At 43.7% G+C, this 18417-nt stretch overlaps 1 protein-coding gene, 1 long non-coding RNA gene and 9 other non-coding genes across 16 annotated transcripts in view; 10 read left to right on the top strand and 1 right to left on the bottom strand.

Moving 5' to 3' along the window:
- ZBTB37 (zinc finger and BTB domain containing 37) overlaps positions 1–5967 on the bottom strand; it is a 60501-nt gene extending 54534 nt beyond the window's left edge. For 2 of the 3 annotated variants that reach the window (XM_037906474.2, XM_043521570.1), the window contains exon 1: positions 5788–5898. Coding sequence is in view for 1 of the 3 variants with exons in the window: in XM_037906473.2 (XP_037762401.2) it covers positions 5788–5934 (147 nt within the window). In the remaining 2 variants the exon portion in view is untranslated. Of the gene's footprint in view, positions 1–5787 lie in introns of all 3 variants that reach the window. The other variant, XM_037906473.2, reaches the window with a different exon arrangement.
- A 113-nt stretch (positions 5968–6080) lies between these two features.
- LOC114019772 lies at positions 6081–18412 on the top strand. Of its 4 annotated transcripts, none has more exons than XR_005226464.2 (14): positions 6081–6165; positions 7881–7928; positions 8760–8782; positions 9087–9132; positions 9612–9640; positions 10579–10701; positions 12309–12334; positions 12815–12857; positions 13430–13457; positions 14038–14087; positions 15088–15128; positions 16390–16443; positions 17638–17679; positions 17896–18412. It is a non-coding gene; the product is annotated as an uncharacterized LOC114019772 (long non-coding RNA). The 4 variants fall into 4 exon arrangements; XR_005226466.2 differs by having other exon boundaries at positions 6124–6165; positions 8763–8782; XR_005226468.2 differs by having other exon boundaries at positions 6145–6165; positions 7881–7913; positions 8763–8782.
- Positions 7352–7429, top strand: LOC114019796. The gene has a single exon (XR_003564795.1). It is a non-coding gene; the product is annotated as a small nucleolar RNA SNORD74 (small nucleolar RNA).
- Positions 8615–8681, top strand: LOC114019793. The gene has a single exon (XR_003564792.1). It is a non-coding gene; the product is annotated as a small nucleolar RNA SNORD75 (small nucleolar RNA).
- Positions 9446–9529, top strand: LOC114019798. Its single transcript, XR_003564797.1, has one exon. It is a non-coding gene; the product is annotated as a small nucleolar RNA snR60/Z15/Z230/Z193/J17 (small nucleolar RNA).
- On the top strand, positions 9852–9939 carry LOC114019790. The gene has a single exon (XR_003564789.1). It is a non-coding gene; the product is annotated as a small nucleolar RNA snR60/Z15/Z230/Z193/J17 (small nucleolar RNA).
- On the top strand, positions 12674–12738 carry LOC114019797. The gene has a single exon (XR_003564796.2). It is a non-coding gene; the product is annotated as a small nucleolar RNA SNORD44 (small nucleolar RNA).
- On the top strand, positions 13248–13311 carry LOC114019792. The gene has a single exon (XR_003564791.1). It is a non-coding gene; the product is annotated as a small nucleolar RNA SNORD78 (small nucleolar RNA).
- Positions 13522–13597, top strand: LOC114019795. Its single transcript, XR_003564794.1, has one exon. It is a non-coding gene; the product is annotated as a small nucleolar RNA SNORD47 (small nucleolar RNA).
- On the top strand, positions 14947–15014 carry LOC114019794. Its single transcript, XR_003564793.2, has one exon. It is a non-coding gene; the product is annotated as a small nucleolar RNA SNORD75 (small nucleolar RNA).
- On the top strand, positions 16229–16308 carry LOC114019789. The gene has a single exon (XR_003564788.1). It is a non-coding gene; the product is annotated as a small nucleolar RNA SNORD79 (small nucleolar RNA).
- Positions 18413–18417: the final 5 nt, after the last annotated feature.

Below are 18417 nucleotides of genomic sequence, written 5' to 3'. Positions count from 1 at the left end.
TTCACTTCCCCTCTTAATTAATCTGGTGTCACTTGTCTAATATCTATAGCCCTCATCCTGCAAACATTTAAACACATGCATAACTTCACTCATGTGAGTGGTCCCATTAACATCAAGTTATGCACATGCTTAAACGTCTTCAGGATCAGAGGCCTGAAATCACATAATCCTACTATGTTCTCCACTTGCACATTTCTAATGTAAAAATAAATGGTATTTTTTCTCTTGTTAAATCATTCAGGTCTTCTTTCTGATCATAAACACAGAACGGCATTACATCAGGGTATACTACACATCTGGGTCTGGAAGCCCTAGAGTTCAAGGCAGGACTATGATGGGAGGCAAGGGTTAATGGATAAGGTTCAGAAGCAGCTGGAGCCTATTAGCCTCCCAGGAAACCAGCCTGAGATATATGAAGGAATTTAGAGTAGCAGCCATGTTAGTCTGTATTCGCAAAAAGAAAAGGAGTACTTGTAGCACCTTAGAGACTAACAAATTTATTTGAGCATAAGCTTTCGTGAGCTACAGCTCACTTCATCGGATGCATTCAGTGGAAAAAAAAAGAGAAGGAAGACTCAGTTAGGTGTTGGCTATTGGCAGTCCTATTCTACATGCATGGTAAGGGAAGTTAGCTGTTTTTGGTAGAGCCCCTTAAAAACAATCTGTGAGTTTGTTTGCCTTAACCCTGAAGGCAGAGGAAAATCAGAACCTGCATTTGTTTTCCCCTAAGCAGGGTGGATTTGATATAAATCACTAGTCAGGAAGATTCTGTATTGATTCATGGATTTCTACATAAAAGTGCATTCTTGTTGGTTGTTATAACCTTAATACATATTCTTCACAACTCAGAGACAGATGTACGTTTCATTTTTAGAAGGTACACACTATACATTTTTAAAGTGATTTATTTTGAAAAATTTTCAGATTAGTTTTACAGCGATATCAGAAAATGAATGATTGTTTATTTCATTTACCCAAGGTAATTGAAGCAGATATTTATGAAGTCATTGGGAGGTAAACTATCGCCAATTCAACATCTTAATTGTTAATATTTGGAGGATTTTCTTGCCATGCTGTATTAGGAGGAGAACATCACCATACAGACATTTAAATTGTTTTATTTAACTATTTCTCACCTCTATATATTATTTATTTAAAAGCACTTTTGCTGTTAACAAGCATGTTACCTCTGGAGACACAAATCCATAGTTTGAGAACTGCAAAACTAAGCCTCTCTGATGGTATCTTCTAGACTGAGCACTGAGTCCCATTGGGTAGATAGAAAGATTAACCTAAATAATCTATACAGAAGCCCCTGGAACCCCATAAGATTGGGTCCCTAATCCATGAACTATTGGAACTCATTTACAAAACTTTTCTTAAACATTACATGAATATATTGTCTCATACTATAGAATTAGAATTTATAATCCCTGTTCCATGTGGAGATATCTTTGAGCTATAATGTATTTTAATTAAAACTATCTTTAGATAGTTTTTTTCCTCAAAAAGCATGTTATTTAAAAAATCCAATTTTTTTTAAATAATTCATTTTTATCCACCCTGCCCCAAAGGCAAGGGGATTTAAAGACCTTTGTTTACATTGATTCTGAAGAGATGACACTTTAGGACTTGGGTAAGCCTAAGTGAGAACTTTTGGTTGTAGTTTGTCCACAGACAAGTTCCCTCCTTTCCCTTTGAAAATCACCTTTAACTTGCCCCCACTGTTTAGAAGGTAAATTCCAAGCAATAAAACATAACAAACATACACTGTATGAGTCAACGTTGCTGTGAGACCTCGATTTTTGCATTTTCTGGTATTAGTTCCTAAACTTAGTTTTGCAAAAAACCTGGGTAATGCAACTGAGAATCACAGAATTGTAGGACTGGAAGGGACCTCGAAAGGTCTTCTAGACCAGTTCCCTGCACTCAAGGCAGGACTAAGTTCTAGATCATCCTTGACAGGTGTTTGTCTAACTGGCTCTTAAAAATCTCTGGTGACAGATTCCACAACCTCCTTATGCAATTTATTCCAGTGCTTAACCACCCTGACATGGGAAGTTGTTCCTGATGTCCAATCTAAACTGTCCTTGCTACAATTTAAGCCCATTGCTTCTTGTCCTATCCTCATAGATTAAGGAGAACAATTTTTCTCCCTCCTCCTTGTAACAATCTTTTTTGTAACTGAAAACTCATTTTATGTAATGGAAAACCTTTTATGTAATGGTCTCCCCTCATTCTTCTTTTCTCCAGTCTAAACAAACTCAGTTTTTTCTATCTTCCCTCATAGGTCATGTTTTCTAGACCTTTAACCACTTATGTTGCTCTTCTCTGGACTTTTTCAAATTTGTCCACATCTTTCCTGAAATGCGGTAACCTGGACACAATACTCCAGTTGAGGCCTCATCAGCACAGAGTAGAGCAGAAGAATTACTTCTCGTGTCTTGCTTACAACACTCCTGCTAATGTATCCCAGAACGATGTTTGCTTCTTCGTAACAGTGTTACACTGTTGACTCATATTAGCTTGTGATCCACTATGACCCCAAGATCCCTTTCCACAGTATTCCTTCCTCGGCAGTCATTTCCCATTTTGGATGTGTGCAGCTGTTTGTTCCTTCCTAAACGGAGTACTTTGCATTTGTCCTTATTGAATTTAATTGTATTTACTTCAGGCCATTTCTCCAGTTTGTCCTGATCATTTTGAATTTTAATCCTATCCTCAAACAATTGCAACCCCTCCCAGCTTTGTATCGTCCACAAACTTTATAAGTGTACTCTTTGTGCCATTATCCAAATCACTCAGAATATTGAACAGACCCAGAACTGATCCCTGGGGGACCCCACTCATTATTATTCCCTTCCAGCCTGACTGTGAACCACATGTGCACTCCCTCCAGGTCTTCACTTGAAGAGCCTTTGGAAGCATCAGTTGGGCAGTACTACTTGCAGGAGCATATTACATTTGTGCTCCAGATGCTGCAAAGGCTTCTGATGTATTTTAAAATACAGTTTAAGGTATTGGCCTTATAACACTTGTTTTCTGCTTATATTAGAAAATGCCTCACTCTGAGGTGCCATAGCAGTTGAGGCCACCAATCTTTGCCTAAAGTTTGGGGGACAGGTTTTCAGTGATGGACCCTCAACTTGAACTTATCCCTTGTAGCACAGATACACTCTTAGTCATAAGAGAGCAGGCTTGACAAATTGCAGGGAAAGCTGCAAACCCTGTGTTGGAGGGGCTGAGTTGAACAGGAGAGGCTTAGTACTTGTGGACTGACAGTATTAATTGTTGGCACTGGCCAACTTGAATAGCTTTTGAACTGTAAAATGTAATTTGGACCAAGAACTTGTCAATTATGAACTAAAATGGGGGATCTTGTCACTCTAAATCACCAACTTTTTCCATCAACAGACAAAGCTTGCCAGCTCTTGTTTTTTAGCATGAGTATATTTGGTGTCTCAAAGCCTCAGCTCCTGGAGTTGGGTGATAAATGCAGGGGGCTTTTGGTTGTTTTTTTTAAAAGCCTCTAGCTCTCATGGTTGCAAGGAAGCTCGAAATCATGAACTTTAAAGGCTCAAACAAGGCAAATAAAACCTCCAAGTTTATTCAGTTAAAATCTCATGGGGGGGCTAACCATGACTTCTGAATGCTCAGAGTTAGCAATAGTAGGGCTCTCGTCTTAGGTTTTATCAATACATCATGCAGAGTCTGACATTATCTGGAGACTAAAGAACACTTCATTCCTGATTCTCTTCAGAAACTCCTGCACAGGAGTAGGTGACAAACTGAAAGTTTCTGGTAGCAACTGCCGCTAGGCTAGCACGTGTGTAGAATGTATTGGGGGTAGTGGGGTGTCTCCAAACCACTGCCGCCAATAGCCAGAGCACCAGATGGTGGGGAGCGCACAAGCCCAACATAACCAGCAGGAGTCACCTGAAACAGCACAAAATAGCATTTAATTTCCAAAACAGCTCCAGAACTACTGCTTGAGACAAACTTCTGGAAACAGCCTCTTAAAGACTTCAGCTCTGCTGGATTCACACTGATGCCAGCAGTCTGAGCATACTTCAAGTCACTGTTCTCTGCTTTCTTGATGCTACTTTTTTTTTTTTTCTCCTTCCCTCACCTTGGTCCCAGGCAAGCCACAAACTTCTGCTCCAGGACCAGCCCTCTAAGGGAGGGAGATTTGCACAAGAGATACTTCACACAACTGGGCTACAAAAGCTGCTGCTCTACTGTAACACCACTCTGCTTCTACCAGCTCTTCCAAAATTGGAGCCCCAAGGAACCACCTTCAGGGGTTTTCACTACAAACTAATTTCACCACTGCCTTCCATCACTTTCTCTGGAAGCCTGAATTCAGTCACCAACTAGTTAACTTTGGTGTCACAACCCTGTGTACTATTCTCATGTGTATTACCTGCATCTATCTCTTTGACCCCTGCCACTTTTTATCCTTCCCTATTGCACATCTTTGCCCACTACCACTCTCCTCCCCTGTGTCTTCCTAACAACCTGTGGTGCTTGCACTCTATCCAGCCTCCTTTACTCCAGTCACTCCAGTTCCATCAGAATAACACAACTCAAAGTAAAAGCTTTCACTGTTAAAGAAAAGTTAAAATGCAGAACCATTGTGGCCTGCATCTATAACAAACAGAAGCAACCACATGATCTCAAGGAAGGGACTGCATCTTATGTTTGCAAGGCAACTGCATGCTTGTTGTGCTGTATAAATAAACATATTTGCAGGGGGTGTTCCCCAAGGTGAAGAAGGTAGGGTCTTGCCCTTCATATGGAAGTGGAGTAGGGTAGAGGGTGAGAGGACTTGTGGGTCAGGGTAGGGGGGCGAGAGGGTCTGCCTCTCACAGCTTGCATGGACATTGCACCGCCACCCATGCAGGCAATTGTCGTGTGGGGGTTTAGTCAGGGCATGCCTTGCCATCTAATCCTAGTCGGAGCAGGTCTAGAGGACACAGTGATTAAAAACACGGGTGGCAGTTCATGTCTAGTATACACAAGCAGTCACATGATCACTGGCCCTGCCTGGTGGCTGTGCACTTAAGGGAGAATTCCCCCAGAAGTCTAGTGTACACAAGACCACAGAGTAGAGTTACTGCTAAGGAGGATTTCAAGGCTGGCGGGTGGCTAAAGAGTTTGCTGGATGGGGATGTCCTGTCTTTTGCTAGGAAAAGAGCAGACGTGCTTCTCCTGGTGGGATAGAGGGACAGCATCTCATTGGGATGCGACTGTGGGTTCAGGGACAGCCCTGGGGTGGGGGAGAAGTACGATGGGTAGGACAGTGCTGGGGTGGGGGGAATGAGGGGAGCTTGCTCTTGGTGGGCTGGGGCAGCCACTCACAGAGGGGCTAAAGGGTAGTTGTCCTTGGTGGGTCGGTGCTGGGGGTGGAGCGGCCCTAGGGATAGGGGGGAGCTGACCCTCATGGGACAGGGTTGGGGGTGGTGGGGGTGGGACAGCTCCTGGGAGGGGTATGTGGCGGGGAGCTGCTCCCCGTGGGACGGGGCTGGGGCAGCCCGAAGGTGGTGTTGAGATGAGGGGGAGGCAGCCCCCGGGGGGGTGCCCCGCCGATAGGGCGCTGCCCCGTGCGGGGAGGGTGTCCCTGGGAGCGCTGTGCTGCCCTGGCAGGGGTCTCTGGGCCAGGGAGGGGCCCCCTGCGCCGACCCCGCGGGGGTGAGAGTGACAGCGCCCCGGGAGCTGGGCGGTTCCAGGCCTCGCCTCGTCCCACCCCGGGGGGGCTGCCGGACCCCGAATACAGCAAGTACCTACCTCCCGGGGGTGGGAACGGGCCGGAACACCGTCCCGGAAGCGAAACCCCCCGAGCGGGCCGCACCCCGGAAGAAAATTCCTCCCCCCTCTCCTAGTTCGTATCCCCCCGCCCCCCCGGTGCCCCGGTAAGGAGCGGCCGCGCGTCATGTGACCACGCCCATTGCAATGCGGCCGCCATGGCTCTTTGGGGGTGGAGTCTGGCTTTCGTCATCGCCATTGCTCTGTGGGTAGATCCTATGAGAATAGTGTTGCGGGGACCATGATTGCCGCTGCACTGTCACGTGACAGCGTGTCGAGGCGGACATATATACCGCCGACACCGCCTCTCTCCTTCCTTTTGCTGAGCGGGCCCGGGCGGGGAGGTGGCGGTGCGGCTGGGTGAGTATCACGCGCCTTTAGGCCGCTCTGGTAGCTCGATGCTGATCAGTGCCGACGCCATCGCGGTCCATGGGCGGTGTGGCCCCTCTGTGGGAGGGGCTTTGCCGCCGATGGATGCGGGCTGAGGAGGATGGAGGTGGATTGTTCCCCCCCCCGCCCCGCCTTGTGTGAGCTCCTGCTCCTTGGGGAGCGCGAAGCTTAGGAGGCTTCATTGATGTTAATTGGGGGCCCATGAGGTCTGGGCAGGCTGGCGCACCAACCTCCCTACGGCCCCGGGTCAGCCTAGCGGCTTCGCTGAAGGAGGAGCGTTGTATGCTGGGGGTTGTAGTGAGTGCCCTTGCGCTTTGCTAAACTGGCGTAGGGATGGCTTTGGTGGGCTCCGACTTTGAGGCCATCAGAGGCGCACTGCATTGTAGGGTCTTGGATTGGACTATGGGGCTGCACGTGGTGCAGTGCCAGGAGAGCTGGACTTTGCCCTTAGCATCCCCGTCTGGGAGGGCCTTCAGTAGAGCCTCAAGTGACTCTAGAGCAGTGGTTTTCAACATATGGTTTGTAGGTGGTGCCGAAGATTTCCAGATTTCAAAATGTTTTATGTTGCTGCAAATGAAAAACGCCTGCTTTAGAGAAACGCCTGCTACTAGACTGGCAAAAGCAAGTCTTTTGTGTGTGGGACAGTCCTCGGTTCTCAAAAGGTAGCCCATTGGCTTTCCTAAAGCTGTTCAGACACAGGATTTTTAGGCCTGAGCTCTACGAATGAGCAACTTCTAGGAATAGATCAAAAATAGTGTTGTGGCCCTGTTCCTCTATTTTATAGTCATGTGTAGGCTCATAGTAGATCACCAGAGCTTGCTGTAGCTTGGGTGCCCATTGCTAGCTTCTCAGTAGGAAGTAGCTTGGGGAGTGATTGGCCTTCTTTCCAGCCCATGTGGTAAAGGTTGAGATGGAACTGGAAAGATGTAGCATCAGTGTAGTTGGAAGGTGGAACGCCCCTAGAGTAAGTTGGAAAGAATGCCTGAACATTGCATGAGAATACCTAGTGGAAAGTGTTGAATCTCTCCTACTGTATGTAGGAGTAGGAGAGCAAGCAAGTCTGTACAAGCATGGTTTTTCCTTAATAATAGTTACCAGGCCCAGATTTCCCTTTTTTTTATGGGATAGTGTCCTGTCTCAGTGCAACTTGCCCTCATGTACATGCACATGATGAAAACCATGTTGGTAGGGACATCTGAGAGTATGATGAATACCAACATCTCTGAGCTGGACATGGGGTGACTTCATCGCTGGGCAATGACATAAATAGTTTGGAGGTAGTATGTTCTAGTCCTGTTTAGACAGGCAAAATCAAATTGTATTAGTGATTGCCTGAGTGTAACTGGTGCTGTATAAAGTTGTAATTGCATTGGAGAAGGAATGGTGGGTAATCATTAATGCCCGGGGGGGGGAGGGGGGTTGGATTTTCTTGGGGAAAAAACCATCTAGTTGGCATTAACTGGCCCTTTTAATAGTCTGAGACCTAACAATAGTGCCCGCAGAGCAGGTTTAAGTGAATTTGTCGTGCAGTGTGTGCTGTAGCTGTTCTGGAATGCTTGCTTTGGAGTCCTATTAGTCTTGCACCTTTTGTCAACCTGACATAACGTTTTCAGACTATCTAGGTAAGCTTTTTTCTGAGACTGAGGAAATTATGTAACATATACATTATATCTTTCTGTTTTTAGCCATGATACATCAAGCAAGTTCTTCCTTCACTGGTAACTATAAAACTGGTAGGAACTGCTTTTTAAATGTAGGGTTTAATTGGGGAACAAATACTACACTTCTACTCTGATATAACATGAATCCAGATATTACGTGGTAAAGCAGTGCTTTGGGGGGTGGGGCTGCATGCTCCAGTGGATCTATGCAAGTTCGATATAACACGGTTTTACCTATAATGTGGTGAGATTTATAAGCACCTGGCTCCTGAGGACAGCGTTATATCGGGGTAGAGGTGTATCTGGCCTAATACAGGTCCATTTGAAGATGTCTGGCTTGACTATTAAGAAATCTGGAGTGCCTGCTGATCTCTGGAGATGCAGGGCCAGTGTTGTTCCATGAATCTTCCAATTGCTGTTTATATAGTAAGTTGCTCTTAATTGGCCCTCTTCTGTGGTTGTATGGGCAATCCCTCACCCTGCTGTGGGTGAAGAACGCCATTCTTTCTCTAGGCTTTATTTAATATCTCCCTTCAATCAGTCTAAAGAGATACTCCATTCTGCAGTTGTTCTCCTTCCCTCCACTAGTAACACTTCTGCATCCTTGGAGGTCATCTGAAGGGGCTAAACAATGGCTTGATTTTTGGGACAGGACACTGGCTCACATTCTGACTTTTAGGACAATCACTTCAGATGAGTTTTCTTCATATAGGCCTATAACAAAAGGTGTTGAGTGAAAGATTGCTATTAAACTGAACAGCCAATGATGCTTTAAAGATAAGAGTAGTGGACAGAAGTGATTTCTGAGAACTCTCTTCTGAGGCTTTATTCAGTGCCTGTTACCTTTGATCTCAGACTTTGTTTTACCAGTGCCTGATTTGGTTTCTTTGTTTCTTTTGTTAGCAGACCTGATGCCACTTGCTAAGGTAAAATCCTGTTTAATTTTTTGCATCATAAATGAGAAACAAGGTTACTTAAAGATAACTAAATGTAAATTACAGTCTAGATGCCTTATTTTTTAATCCGATCGGTACGCTAACTAAACATTTCCAGCAGCCAAATACCAGACTTTCCTCTTGTGCCACAATGATGACACTTATTTGCTACTCTTGACCAAGAGAATGATGAGCGCTCAACCACCTGTATTTCAAACTGAGGCACAACGCTGTTGGGAACAGTTTCATCTGTTGATGTCTGAATCTGCTTCAAAACTCTCCTCTCTTTTCTCAGGATTTAATGGAGGAAGTTGGAAGCCCCATAGAAGGAAGGTTCTCTGGTAAGAAACAGAATAACTCCTCTTGGAAAAACATCTCTATGGTCCATTCATGAGTTTCTCCTTCCTTTATGGAGCTGAGGCAGTGCAATAGCAAGGATGGTTATGGAACATGTTTGGAGTTCTGTGTCTGCTTAATACAGTAGAATAAGTCTAACTCTTGCTATTACTCTGAGGCTCTTGGATTGTCTTCTCTGTTTGAGTAGCTTTCTCTAGAGCATCTTTTCATTCAGAGCCACTCCCACCTATTGGTAGATCACACTAACTAAACCAAACTCCTTATTAGAAAAATAGCTTAGAACCAGTCTCACCAAAGCCGATACAGTGATGACAACATAGTTCAGCAGAATGCACAGTGACGAACACAAGCTTTGTCTTTCGCTCCTATCTGATGTATCTGGCTATCATGTGATCCTCCCCAGTACATATTCGAAATGCTAAAATGGTAATGGTGCCTAATTTTTCCTTTTCTCTTCATGTAGGCCTGAAAGGTGAATCCTGATGATGAAAGGTAAGTCATTAATCCTGACCTGGGCAGGTTGTTCCTCTGGCAAAAACTGCTGACTAAAAGTGATATTTGGCTAGTAAATAGTGTCTGGGGAAGAAATCAACTCTAAAGAAGTGGCTTATTTTTGGGATGCCCAAGTCTTTCATGCACCTCAGACAAGGAAGTAACTCGACTTGCTTTGTATTTTTCAACTGCCGTTCACTCTTATCTCCAGTGGAGGCTGTATATGATGATAACATAGTTCAGCAGATGGTCTATGAAGAACATGCTGTACTGTCTTTCGCTCCTATCTGAAGCATCCTCCAGTTGCTTGTGATTTACTCTGGCAGCCAGTTCGCATGGAAAGCAGGGGTCATAAATGTGCTCTCCCCTTGTCTACCAAAAAGTGCTCTGAAGAGTGGGTTAGGCAAAAATTTTTTGCTAGTCTTCTCTAGTAACTGGATTAGAGAGAAACTCAAGGGGTGGGGTGGGGGAGAGAGTCATTTCCCACAAATGAACCTAGAAAAGGTGAAGCACAGACTATATTAGGAATAACTTGGTGCAGAACTTATTTTTGTGCTTGGATACTATTGGGTGTCCTAAAATGCATTAGATCAAATAGCTTGGTTTAATACACTTCTGCAGTTGATGGATGTGCCAGCTAGTTATACAGGAAATGCTATGTAAAGCCACTTCGCCACTCTGTTTTGACCACTAAACTAGAACAGTTAGATTTGTAGTGTTACTATGCTATCTAAGCACTTAAAGATAAGACACTTAAGTGTGTCTACACAACAGCATAGAAAAAACTTGTCTGTAGATGCTCCACTTCAGAGGTCGTGGTTAAGTTGAGTCTTTTTTAATCGATCTAGTAGCATCTGCGCTGGGAGTTAGGTCAAGTGCTCCAGTAATACTCATATCTCTAGTTATTTATTGTATGGTAAATGTCTCTTCTTTTACAGGCTGTGTTAAACAGATTGGCTTTGGATGACCACCTGCCTGATCTGTGGAGATGATGATTCAACTTGAACACAGTTCCATATTGTTTGCAGGGAGAGTAGAGCACAGGACACTTCACACAAAAGGTAACTTTGAAGGACACACTTTCTAGTGTAAATACTACATATTCGACACTGTCCTGCAGTCATCTATTGAATCTGCTTTACTCTTGCTTTGCTTCTGTCGTATTGATTGTTTGAATGTTGGCAATAGGAAACCTTGAGCTTTAAAGTGGAGTGAAGCCAGGAAGGAAAATATATGGAACAAACAAGAAATGTAGTATGAGGTTGATCTAATAGCATCTGATCCTATTAGACAATTTTCACTAGGACTCCTCAAATGTTTACAACGAATATTCTTATAGTATTAAACCTGCTGTACAGTGGGGCAGAAATCCTAAAACTGAACCAAAACTTGAAGTACTAGGTTTAATTCTTGACTCTGCCATACACTCCTTCAGTATTGGGTAACTTGCTTCATCTCCCGATGCCTCGTTTCTCCATTTTTATGGATGGAGAATAACTTTTGCTTGTTGAAAATGTAAGCAGTTCAGAACAGGGACTGTCTATGGTGCCTAAACACTCCCTGGTAGATCAATATTTTTAGCAAGCTGATTTGCATTGTACAGTCATATGGTGTACAACTCTCCTTTAAAATGAAGCAGGCGTAGCTTTCGGGGAAGTGGCCACATCAGTATTTTAATCTGGCAACTAGGTTTAATTAGGCTAAGTGCAGAGTACTTCTTTCCCAAGCCCTAACCATTTTATCCTGCTGTAACATTTGAAGTTAATTTACTATTGACTAATTGTGGGAACTGCCTGTTTTTAAAATCTTTGTCCATAAGACTAAGGCAGCTCTAACAGACAAGAGTTGCAGAGGAAGACACTGACAGATGCAAAAAGCTGTTAAATTAGGGTTTGCTCCAGAGGGAGCCCTGTCCATCTTTATTTGGGTGGTGGGCTGATGTAATCTAGGCCTCCAGGCTTGTCGTCTTCACTGCAGAGTTAATTTAGGGGCCACACCTGAGTAAGACCCTTCCTGTTCACATACAGCCCTGTGGCCTGAGAGGTACTTTACACTCAAGAGAGCTGGCCTGTCCGAGGGTATACCCTGATGCCCTGAGTGCTGCTTATCTCCTTGCTTTGCAGTCAAGATTTGGCTAAACCAGCTGAGTGCTGATAACCATCCAGTGCCTTCCCATAACTTCCACTCTAAGTGCTCAGGACAGACAAGTTCTCCAACAACTCACTGTGAACAAATCATAGCCATGGGATATGCACCCAAAAGTCCTAGCAACACACAAATGCAGCACCAGTGTGAACCAGTAACTCAAGATACGGCTTTGTAGTTTGGCTGCTTGCACCCAGTTTAAGCCAACATAGGAGATCAGCAGTTGGCTCTAGCACCCGAGTTAACCTCATCAATGAGGAGACCTATCCAGGAAGGGGGCAGTAAAATAGTTCCTTGAGGGTCTCCTAGGATTGATGCAGGATTCTTAGGCGAGTACCCATCTCCTACATTAGAGAGGATGTCATGTGTAATGGAAAACAGGCTGTCTCTGTACTGTAGATGATGATGAATCAGGTCTCTGATCCTAATGAGGATAAAATTGACTAAACTCTGATACAGTTGTATAATTAAATACTATAGAAACTTATTATGAGCCCCAGCTAATACCAGCTTTCTCTTGCAGGCTTCCAAGGGGTGCTTGGGTATCCAGTAAGTACTATATTTTTAACTTCATGGGAATAACAGAGTAACTAGAGATGGGAAAGGGATGGGTCTAGAGTATGCCTCTAAAATAATGAGGTTCTAGCTATAAAATCTGTTAAAGTAGCTAGAAATATCAATGCTGGTTGTTGCACATCACATCCTAAAATAGAAGGATGGGGGGAGAGCTGGCAAAGAGCCCAACACTAACAACTTAGCCCATGTAGCAAACATGTACAGCTCCCATTGACATGAGAAAACTGCTTCTCATCTGCTACTCCACCATGGCCTATCGTCACCACACAGATTTTAGTTAAAAACCGATTGTTGCCCAGTCCATGCAAGCAGCCTGTATGATGAGGTGCAAATAGACTGACGCAATCATGGAGGTCTGTAATTAGCTCTATCTGACTTTGGGCATCTGGCTTGGATTTTCCTGTTTCATGATTGATTGTCTCTGGGTTGTCCTGACACTCTGCTTCATTCCAGGACTGGGGTGACTTGGATGTATGGAGTGCTGCTATTAGCAGTGGTAAGTAATCAGTCTGCTTAGTTTTGCTTTGGTTTTAACTTGGCTATTGACCTAATGTAATAAATTGTTCGGTTCCCTGCTACAGTCTGGTGACCAGATGCTGACATCTAAGGGTCTCATGCAGTATGGTGGAAATCATACTAAAGTTCTTAAAGTAGAATTCCTGTGAAGTTTCCTGGTTTGTCCTTTTCCTTTTTCTGCCACAAGATTTCAGGTACCGCTAGCCTGCAGGGCTCACTTAAGGATAATCCAAGAGTGCTTCACCAGAGACTTAATGCTTTGTTTGATACCTGTGGATAAACCGCTACAGTGGATTTTGAAGACTTTTGTGTTCTAGGGAATCGTGGAATGTTGTAGGCTAATCCACATAGCAGCTGTCTCCTACAGGGTTTATAATGATGTTGAGAAATGTCTGACCTGAAAACAGTATGTGGACTACTTTATTACTGAAAGACCCTGTAAATGAAATAATACAGAACTAAAGACACTATTTTACTTTACGCAGAATTGCTTCCTTTTTACTCATGGAGAGCTGCCCAAAAGAAACTAATGCTCTCACTTCTGCTTGTTAGGTCCTGGCCCTGTCTTGAATAAACTTGGGTGAGTATGTATTTTTGTTTGGACCAATCAGTTGTTAACTTGCAGCTAGTAGGAGCATTGTTGTAACCAGTGATGAAATTAGATTCTGCCAAATGAATGTCCGTGATATTACTCCTTTCCGTTCCATTTACTCTGAGGTTACATTCTTGCTCTGTCAAAGTTAGAAATGGGAAAGGGAGTGTCCTCTAAACTTAGACTGGCCCACTGAAGCTTGGAGTTGAGGGGATTTTAAAAATGTACTGAATACATGGAGTGTATTGTGGCTTCTCACTGTTAGAATTCTTTAACTTGTCCCTTTTGCTCTAAAGGTTACCCATTTCAATGACACTTATGTCTGGATGAACATCTCTCAGATGACAGGGTCTGAAACCTCTACTGCTTAGGATGGGCTAAGGAATGATCTGTTCACACCCTTAAATGATTAAATTAACCAAGCTTTTAAAAAGCTGGTTCATACTTCACTTGGTCACTTCTGCTAGTCTTCCACACTGTAGATAGAGAGGAAATTTATAGTCTACCTAGTTTGGGTTACTAACTCACGTTATAGTACACTTTAAACAACTTTCTTTCCTCCCATAAGCATTAATATTAGAAGATGACGGATGATCAGGACAGCATTTCAAGTGAGAGGTTTGTGTCTTACTCTGTTCCTTTGTGGGTTATATGTGACAAAACCAGCTGGGTTTTAATCCTGTCAAAGTAACTGCATTGTGTGGTGGAACCAACCTTTCATTGTTGTGCTTGTGTGAAGCTCAGTGGCTTCACTTAAATACTTTAGTTTTAAACTCTGGTCCTAGAAACAGACATGTACTGTTGTCAAACTCTACCACTATCAAGCATGCGGAGATTTGTGGTAGGTGTGCCTCTAAACAATTAAGGAGCAAGCCCTTGTTCCAATTGTAAGATACTAGGGCTTTCAAAAACACTCAGTTTTAGCCCAGCAGTGTTCCCACTATAGTCAGTGGGGGAAAAACTCCCATTAACTTAAATGAGAGCAGAGGGGGGCCAACACAGAGCACTCACAAAAGATGTTAATAGGCTTCTATGGTGGGACTTAACCCATCTTGAGATGCTCCGAAACATTCTTCTGTTTTGAATACGCCTCCTGCACCCCCTTTAACACTTGTACCACAGAAGCAACATGGGAGTAGCTTTCAAAAAGCTTAAATTCCTACAATAGCACTTTGGGTCACTCTGTGCAAAATGGTGATGGCAACTCTTGCAGTAAGGTATTTCATGGGGTGAATGTTTACCCACTTTCAGGGATGAAATGACTAAAACTGCATAGTACACATCTGTGCAGAACCTTGGGCTCCTGGGCCCTAGCCACTGGACCACAGTGATGTGACTCCTTCAGACTGAGTCGAAGCACAGCACTTGGAATCCAGATTAAAATCTACTAGGATGCCTCCCCTGAAGCTGTATGATATAGGTTCCCTTTCCTTTACAACTGAACAAACAGTGACGCTTGGCTTGGGGCTAGAATTAAAGCCTGTGATGACTTAGATCATAAGAGTAGTGGACAGAACAGGTTTCTGAAAACTTCACTCTGAGGCTTTGAAACTAGTAGTATGTCTGCAGGTGGAGCAAAGAATGACATGTAACATCTGAATTTTTTTCCCCCCTCCAGAACTGGAGCACACACCTGGAAAAAAGGATCACTTTGCTGAGGTAACTCTTCACTTGAACTTGGAGTAGATTCTTCGCTCTAGGTCTCTGGCTGCCAGTGGAAGCACACACTATGCTAGATATGTGCATTGAATGAACTGTTTGCAGGCATTATGAGCTGCTCTGCTTTTTAGAGTTGAGTTCTGGCAACTGTTCAGAGCTGGGAATGGGTGGCAGCCAATGGATCACTTGATTATCTGTTCTGTTCATTCCCCCTGAAGCACCTGCCATTGGCCACTGTCAGAAAACCAGATATTGGGCTAGATCAGTGATTCTCTAACTTTTGAATTGGTGACCCCTTTCACACACAGCCTCTGAGTGCAATCCCCCCTTATAAGTTGAAAACACATGTTAAAATATTTTAACATGATTATAAAAGCTGGAGGCAAAGCAGAGTTTGGGGGTGGAGGCTGACAGCTCACAACTTCTCATGTAATAACCTCATGACCCCACCCCATTTGAAAACCCTGAGGTTAGATGGGCCTTTAGTCTGACCCAGTATGGCTGTTACGTAAATGCTAAAGCCACGCAGCTCTCTGCACAGACGCAAAGCCATAGTGGACTGTAGATGTTTCTGAGAATGTAGGGCTGAGGCTTTGCTGCTTATGGATGTCTGTAATATAAATATAAAGAGGTGAAACTTCCTTCTAGTATCATGACTAAAAATGACCACACAAAAGAATTACCAGACATGACTTGATATGGTAAGTTGGCTGTTGCATTTATCTGACATGTCAATTATGAAAATGATATTCTAAGACTCCTCTTCCACTTCAGTTTTATGAAACCTCCACTCTTACAATTGACCAACCTCACTGCTAGTTCCTCACCAATTCTAAAAAGCAGAGACATCCCAGAATAAGTCACACCCAACCCAACATCATTTCTCCATCTCTTTTATATGGTTTGACCTAATATTTGTTTTTATATGCTAGCTGTCTCAGAGGCAGGTTGGAATTAGGGTTGTGTGCTGCAGTGTGACTTTCAGCTCTCTATACTGAGGGTGAGAGCATATTGTTTAGCTCCAGCGGGATTGAAGAAAACTGTTCCACTGCTGACTATAAAGTATATTGGTGAAATGCTGGGGGGGGTGTGTGTGTGTGTACTGTTAATGATGATTTTGTTGTAAACAATGGGAATCTCTCTGAAAGAGAATGAGGAGGAGTCTTATGCTGAAACAGTACAGAACTTCAAGCTGTCTCTACTAAGAATCAGATTCTACCAACCAGAACCTGTTGGTAAAAACTGAATTATTACGTTACAGAGTAAAGCTGGTCAAACATTTTATGAAGCAATCAGCCCACTGCCTGCCTGAGAGGTAAGGATAAAGCAAAGTACTGGGAGCTTATTTTAAAGATCAAGGTGACTCAGGCTTAGATTTTTGGAATCTCTTCTTGAGGGTCCATTGGACTGTCTGACTCCAGATCTGCTTTGCATATATTTGACCATACCTGCCAGCTCCCATGACACTCTTCCTTGTGTTAATCCTGCAGTTCCTGTTCACCAGTGGGGATGTCAGGAGAATTCTGACTCTCTCACACCAGCAGAAATGGTCAATTAGTTCTTTATGCAGAATCATTATTAGAAAACAGCTCGACTTCCATGGCTGACCATTAGAAGGACAGTATCTGTCTTGCTTCCATTAAAGCTAATGGGAGCAGGAATGGGCCCCTTCTGCTGGTGACAGTAATACAGTCTGATCACTACAGTCAAAGCTTAGAAGCCCATTTTAGTCACATTCTACCTTGGAGTAACTCTGAATCAAAGCACTGCTTTAAAGCAAGCACATCTTAGTCTGTCAGTAACTTCATGCTTCCACTTTGTGGGAGAGGTAACAGTAGAGGGATAACAGCCTGAAACTAAACACCCCAGTGAATGAAAGTGCTATTAAGCTGATACAATGATAACATAGTTCAGCAGAATACACAGTGATTAACACAGCTTTGTCTCTATCTGATGTATCTGGCTATACCTGAATCCTGACATTAAAGGGCTCTTGTGGTCTTAAGTGACTACATGAAAATAGCACCTTCTTGTTCCACATTACCTGCTCCTCAGGGGCAGTTAGTGTGTCCACCTGAAGCATAACTTGCCCATGGATGGTTGAGGGCAGAATTCTATAATCAGGGGCAGTGGCTTGGCCTGCAGAACCTCTGTGGGGTGTGTAAGGAGAACCTTTTATAAAGGACCTATCCTGGTGTTGAGCCTTGTAGGTCCAGTCAAACGCTGTGACATGATATAAAAATACATCTGGCTTTGCTCAGGAAAGTTCCTTTGCAAAACTAAGATCCAGTTGTACAGGTCTGCTAGCAGTTAAGGTCATCAGACTGTTGCACTTGCCTTTTTTCAGGGCAGGTTCTAAAATGCAGATGGGAAAGGGCACTTGTAACCACTGATTAAATTTGATTCTGCCAAATGAGTTCCAGTGCTGTAAACCATTTCTATACCACTCTTGCTGAGGTGGTGCTACTGATGGGAACTCTTAATGTCCATTTTCCTTCCCTCTCTTTAGGGAGCAAGATTGATTTGAATGGACAGTTGAGGAACCAGAAAGGTGGGTATCACTTTACTCACATTGCTCCAACACTTAACAGTGAAATGCTGCTTTGATCCCTTTGCTGGAATGGAGAGATGATGATTACAGCCTTAGCTTGAACTCTCTCTCTGATGAGTGATGGAAAATCTAAGGTCTGATCTGTTCCTGTCAGTAAATCTCTTGTGCTTCAGAGTTCAGTGCTTCACCCTATAACAGTTTTTTCTCTCCTTGCAGTGTGAGCAGTCTCTGGATACACATTCTGATGTCTTAAGTTTTGCCCCCAGAAGACAGTGCCCTTGCTTCTGAGGTGCTTGGGCATAGCCATGGAGGGGCTGGAGTCAATCCTGCAGCAGTGGGTGTGTCAAGCTGAAGGGAAGCAGTCTCTCTGCCACCCCATTGCCTACCAGGACCATTTAAGGGGCTTGCAAGCATGTTGAAAGGGTGGATGCAGCAGTGCCAGGATTCTTGCTGTGTTCTACCCTTGCCACAATAGGTGACGTCTTCTGGATGAAGAGTCCTCTACAAATTTGTGCAGAAAAGATTTAAGTTCAGAATGTCTCGCAGAAACATGTTACAAGTGGGGCAACCTTGACACACACTTCGGTCTCTTCTTAAATATCCAATTAAGAAACTAGATCTGCTCTGAACCTGAACTTTTTTGCCATATGTGCTTTTTAACCAGCACTAAGTAGACTTTAGCAGTAAAATAACAGCTGTCTAAAATGTGCCAAAATAAACTCATCAGAAATGACTAGT

Source organism: Chelonia mydas, chromosome 8 (genome assembly GCF_015237465.2).
Source record: "Chelonia mydas isolate rCheMyd1 chromosome 8, rCheMyd1.pri.v2, whole genome shotgun sequence".
NCBI classification, from domain to species: Eukaryota; Metazoa; Chordata; order Testudines; family Cheloniidae; genus Chelonia; species Chelonia mydas.
This window is presented reverse-complemented; position numbering and strand designations above follow the sequence as displayed.